The sequence below is a fragment of the Eutrigla gurnardus genome (assembly GCF_963514095.1).
Source record: "Eutrigla gurnardus genome assembly, chromosome: 12".
NCBI lineage: Eukaryota > Metazoa > Chordata > Actinopteri > Perciformes > Triglidae > Eutrigla > Eutrigla gurnardus.
This window is the reverse complement of record NC_139926.1, coordinates 25885951-25891939: the sequence shown is the minus strand read 5'-3', so window position 1 is coordinate 25891939 and position 5989 is coordinate 25885951. Positions and strand designations below refer to the sequence as shown.

Below are 5989 nucleotides of genomic sequence, written 5' to 3'. Positions count from 1 at the left end.
ATTTCAACAATTTGCTTTTTTATCTATTTCAACCATGCCATCATTCATTTTAAGATATTTTCTTTGTGTATCAAGTACATTCAGCTAACTATCACCATTAATTTTAGCTGACCACTTCTAGATACACTAGGCTACTTACAGCTAATTATCTGAGCCATTTATTTTTGATTAATTACAGCTATCTATTTCAACCATCTCTTTTTAGCCAACTGGTTAGTTTGTTTGCTCACTAGTTTTTGAGCACAATCTGTCAATATGTGGATATATTTTAATTGTAATTTCTATTATTGTTCTTCTTAATAGTGGAGCTATTCCACACTCTTTAAGTAAAGACCTGGTGTAGGCTCTTCCTTGCTCCAGATCCCTTTTTTTTTTTACATCCAGAGGGATCATTTGTCCAAAAATCCGTCTCAACGCTCGAAGCGAGCGGACCATAAATGAACACAAACTCTCGAGAAAACACTTTTAATCACAATAAAGATAAGTAGGCTCAACCAAGCGGCGCTTAGAAAAAACAAATACGGCACCACTGTCTCTGATCATCATTTGATAGTGTGCTGACACGCAAAACTCTATTAAGCTGTCTTCAAATATGCAAAAAAAAAAATGATATGATTTTTACAATGATTACATATTCACTTCCCCCAGCTGGCTGGCTCCGAGCGTCTCCATTTGTCATCGACTATTGTGTCCAATTATATGATTAGCTTTGAACACTCCAGCACTTCGAGAGCTCTCGTGTGTTCTGCCGCGCAGAGTGATTCACAAACAAAGTCATTACAACATGTATTCACACATATCAAATAACAAAACAGATGGCCGCCGCGCTCGCCGCCTGATTTGTTTTCCACACGAGTGGTAGGGGGAGAAAAAAAAAAGTATTTTGTGCGAGCTGTGTTTAATGCTGACTGTTTTTTATTCCCAAAGAAGAGCAGCTGGCTGTCGCGCTGTTAGATCAGCTCCTATGAAAGACAATCTTGTTTTCATTAATTTCTCTACAACAAAGGCACTTGTTGGGAAGATTTAGAATTACAGCGGGTAAAGCTTCCGGATAATTCATCACAGGGACTTGACAGGAAACTTAATTGTTTTAAATGCCAGTTGCTGCGAGCGGCCCGGCTGGTTTTTCTTTGATGTCTAACAGGTGGGACAGATAGACGACCCTCTGATGTTTCATTTGACCTTCGACCCCCCTCGGTTATAAATCCACTTGTAGTCCGTCGGCCAATAAACCTATCAACGTGTGATGAACTGCAGTTCCCAGAATTCCGTGTGAGATGAAAATCTTGTAGTCTGCCTCCTCTTATTAAACACAGTGTAAATCTGACCTGTCTGTAGAGACCAGGACTTCCTGTGTCCGCCTACGAGACCTTATTTGGAAGAAAAAATACTTTTGATGGCGTTTGAATTGTACGAGGAATTACACTTATGATGTCTGTCGATTTAAAGGTTAATTTTGCAATTACGTCAACGAGGCGGCCATTAGTTTGTCTTACTAGCTAGCTAGCTAACATTCAGACCTGCAGTTACACAAACATCCTAAACGCCACACGCTCGCTAACTGTTGTGATTGGTCAGAATTTTGACATTTGAATTTCCCGGAAAATATTGTTTTAACATTCTTGTTACAATCTCCCCGACAGCGTTTAAACCCAATGCTAGCTCCATGATGACAGCTAGCTAAACTCTGGACGTAAACGAGGAGGTTTAACGTAATACGTCAACTCTAGCAGTAGTCTACTTTACGTTAGTTTTGTGATTGTATCGGTTTTGTGGCTCGGTTGCATTCCCGACCCAAACAAAACGCGATTTCTGTGTTCAGATACGCTCAAAGGAACCGGTTTAGCGGGTAAACGCTCCAAGTTTCGTAACGAGCTAGCTCTGAATACGTTCTGTTACAAATGTAATGTTAACTCACCTGATTGCAACTCTTTTTTTAATCACCCAGGAAGAGAAAGAAGGAGCCATTGTTAGCGTGAGTAACGTTACATCCTGGTACCGAACCGGCGTCGTAGAGAGTTACGGCACTTTTGGGTGTATCATCTTTATAATTAATTGTTTTCTGATAATTCAACAGTTTTACCGGACTGGATCTTCTATTATTGACTGCTGAACGTATCTTTCTTTAATAAGAGTCGCAGGTCTTTGTACAAACCAACCAGGAACCACATCAGAGTCCTTTCACCACGAGCACATTATCGTCTTGTTGAGGGTTTATTTTAACCGTTAAGACGTGAGAAAGCAACAATACGACAGTGTATTAATTCCCGTCTGCAGCTGATCGGAGGTTCTACACCGTCTAATTGTCTGAGACGCTGCGTAGTGACTCGTCTACACTGACTCACTGTCTGATCCGGTTAACGCCATGTAGGTGTGACAGTCGCACTAACTCCATTATTATTCTTCTACTATCGGCTCCACACCAAATCAATTCTCAGCCCGTGGCGGTGTTTGTTCAGGACGGCGGTCCGAGTGCTTTCATTTAAATGAAACGGTGTCGAACTGTCACACACTCGGTAACTCGTCACCCGTCTGTCACTCGAGGAACGACTCGCTCGGCGGCTCTAAAGGCCTTTACACTCGCAGCAGAAACACGATTATTTCCCCCCTTTTTAAGGTTAAGGCTGCTTTAAATCCGGCAAACGGCCTCGCTGACATCTCCGGACGATGTTACTGTAAATGCACTTTGGAAGCGAAGCTGAATCATTTAACGTTGAATCAATACGATTCGCACTGAGCCACAAACACACTTTTAGTCGCGGCGGCCGGTCGGACGAAGAGGAGGAGGCCGTTAACAACTTATCTGTGTCTGAGAAAAAAATCGAAAGATTTTAGCTAGAAATGTCAAAATGCAGAAGCAAAAAAAATAAAATAAATAAAAACAAAAAGTATTAAGATTGTAGCATCCAAGGTCATGTTGCGTCTTGATAACATAATCACGTGACTTCTGTGTTTGACATTTACATTGCAAAAAAAAAAAAAAAGAACAAAGAAAAGGTGGGAAAAAAGTATCCAAAGAAGAAGAATCAAAAGTCAAAGCTGTGTTGTGGCCCCGGAGCCGTCGACGGCGGCGTCTAGCTGTGCCATGCTGCCCTCACCTGGTCACTATCGTAACCGCAGTCTGGTTTCCCAGCATGTGTGGGTTCACATACTCTGACTTCTCAGATGTGACACGCCGGGGTCAAGCATGTGCACGACATCACGGTTATACTGGAGGCGAAGTCACAAATATGGTGCAGCAGAACCCACCACAGTTTCCTGCTACACCCCCTCCCCCCCCCCCCCCCGTGGAGCCTTTTATAGGTGGCTGAGAAGAGTTTATGCACACTGTGATACTTGCAGGGCTGGTTTTTTTTAAACACTTTATTTTGCACGTGTTACACCTGATGCTTTGTCTGAAAACATCCGAGTCTCCCGGGCGACTCAATCAGCTCTGAACACAGATGTCTTTACACTGAGAGTGTAAAAAAAAAATCACACCTCGGAAAAATTAATTGCGAGTTTGGATCCTTTTTTTTTTTTTTTGGTAATGAAAACATCTCCGGCTGTGCTGCTGTTCTCGATGTGTGTTTGGGGGAGGAGGGGGGAGGGGCTTCATATCATGACGCTGGTCATGTTGCTCATGGACCGGATGCTGCCCCCTCCCGTGTGCCGGCTCTTCCGCCGCACGCTCCGCAGGTAGTTCCTGTAGAGGATGACGCTGATGACGCGGTCCTGGAACTGCTTGGACACGATGTAGAACAGGATGATGTCCAGCACCGTGCTCAGGTTCATCAGGAACGTGGTGAAGACGGCCCACGTGCTGTAGCCGCCGTCACGCCCTTCCCCCGCCGTCAAACGCAGCACCAGAGACACGTGGAACGGCACGAAGCACACCAGCACCTGGACGATCAGCGTGGCGATGATGCGGATGGACTTCTGCTTCACCTTGGGCTTCAGCTTGGAGGTGCGTCCGTGGATCAGGTTGTCCACGATGACCACGTAGCAGCCGATCATGACACACACGGGCACCAGGAAGAAGAAGACGAGGCGCACGAAGTTGACGGGGTTGTCGCGGCGCATGTGGATGATGTCTTGCATCTTCACGCAGGTGGTGAAGTTGGAGGCGCGATCGGGGTCTTCCTCGGAGAAGAGCAGGGGCACGGTGCTGCCGAGGGTCATGAGCCACACGCCGAGGCTCGCCACCACGGCCTTGGGCACGTTCCTCAGCTCCTTGGCGTGCCGTGGCTGCACGATGGCCATGTAGCGGTCGGCGCTGATGAGCGCGAACAGCCACAGGGCCATGCACGGGTAGAAGATGGTGAGGGCGGCGCTGATCCGGCAGAAGAGGTCGCCGAAGGGCCAGTGGTCCCGGTGGTGGTAGAACATCCGGAAGGGCAGCAGCAGGATGAAGGTGAGGTCCACCAGCGCCACGTTGATCATGTAGATGGTGACGGAGTTCTTCTTCTTGGTGGTGAGAGAAAACACCCAGAGCGCCGTCACGTTGACCACGACGCCGATGATGAAGACCACGCCGTAGAAGACCAGGGCCGCAACCCGGTACTCCAGGGGCCCCTGCTCCGGCAACGAGGCACCGGACTCCGCCGACATGTTGGAGAAGTTCAGCTCCGGCTTCATTCTGAAAGTTAGATACGATATATATCAGCGTTTATTTCCATAGAGCAAATCCTTTATCATCATTTTGTTATTTATTTTTGCTCTTTAAAGCCGATTTGTTTTCATGATCGGAGCTGAAGTCCTGTTAATGCTCTTGTGTTGAAAGGTCATGTGCTTCCAGCGAGGTCGTAATGAGGAGGAAGTCGATGTTCTGAACCACGTTAGTATGAAATCGATTAAATCTAACATGTTATTCTGTATTATAAACCAGAGATCGTCAACAGGGGGGTCCGGGACGCCTAGGGGTTCCACAGAGATACTGCAGGGGGTCCCTGAAATTGTTTGATCCCAAAATTATTTTCTTCCAAAAGTTTATATGAATCTTCCTGTTTGTTTAATATTATGTTGTGAAATTTGGATGTGATGTAGAAATTCCAAAATAGAATTAAAATATGAATCTGTCAACAATTATTATTAATGGCTTAGCATTGTATCCATAAACATCATTACAAAGTATTGTTATACATGGAACTATAGGCTGCACTACACATTATTATTGTTTAATAAGGGCATTATATGATATGTAATAGGGGGTCCTGAAAACATGGAAGACCTCTGCTATAAACTACAAAAGAGACAGCAATTTGATGAACAAAATCTTGGTCTTCTTCTATCGTAAACTTACCTTCCAACATTATGCAGGAATGAGTCCGCTTGAGCTTGAAAACACGATAAAAATCCATAAAAGTCGGATTTTTTCCTTTAAATGAGTGGAGAAAGTTCTGCGTTTGAGAGAGGAAAAAGGTGAAACATGTGAAGCAATTAAAAGATTTTTCCAGAAGGTGATTAATAAGCCGGCGGCCCTGTTTTTTTCTGTATCTGTATACTCACATATCTGTTTGTTTTAACAGTTTTGCAGAACCTGCTGGTTCGATCATTTGAATATTTATTTTTAACAGCGCTGCAGCTGCACTGTGAGGGACTGGATGTCATTAATTAAAACTACACGTTCAAATGCATAAAAAAGCAAACGTAAATCACATCCCACCGTGTAAAGAATGCAGAAATCTGTGTGTGAGACAATGTGGAAGTGAGATCTGATGTCTTGATAAGAAATCACGTGACTTCTGTGTCTGACATTTAAAGCTGGTTTTGTCTGTGAGAATCCTGTCTGACCTCTTTAGAAAAACTCAAGTAAAACATGTCTGCCACCCCGAGAGGTCAAACAGGACCCTTTTCCCCCTTTCTTCGCCTGAAATAATAAAAAAACTTACCGACACAACTCACACACACATCTCAGCGAGGTCGATTTGAGGTCTGAGCAGCAAACAGGGAAGTGAACGCTTCTTTCTCTGAAGGGTAATGTGATGGTGGCGAGACAGAGAAACCCCCC

General features: G+C 44.7%; 1 protein-coding gene across 2 annotated transcripts; it reads right to left on the bottom strand.

Annotated features, from left to right (window-relative positions):
- Positions 1 to 449: 449 nt before the first annotated feature.
- gpr18 (G protein-coupled receptor 18) lies at positions 450 to 5989 on the bottom strand. Of its 2 annotated transcripts, XR_014598115.1 has the most exons (4): positions 5871 to 5989; positions 5282 to 5378; positions 1900 to 4618; positions 450 to 1827 (listed from the first exon to the last, which is right to left on the bottom strand). XR_014598115.1 is itself a non-coding variant. In XM_084023772.1 (3 exons), the coding sequence occupies exon 3, from the start codon at positions 4615 to 4617 to the stop codon at positions 3595 to 3597; it is 1023 nt and encodes a 340-aa protein (XP_083879898.1). In that variant the 5' UTR covers position 4618; positions 5282 to 5378; positions 5871 to 5989; the 3' UTR covers positions 450 to 3594. The 2 variants fall into 2 exon arrangements, 1 of the variants encoding a protein (XP_083879898.1); XM_084023772.1 differs by having other exon boundaries at positions 450 to 4618.

Bases quoted from the DNA above. Each gene is read 5' to 3' on its own strand.
- gpr18 (XM_084023772.1), bottom strand. From the start codon at position 4,617: ATGAAGCCGGAGCTGAACTTCTCCAACATGTCGGCGGAGTCCGGTGCC.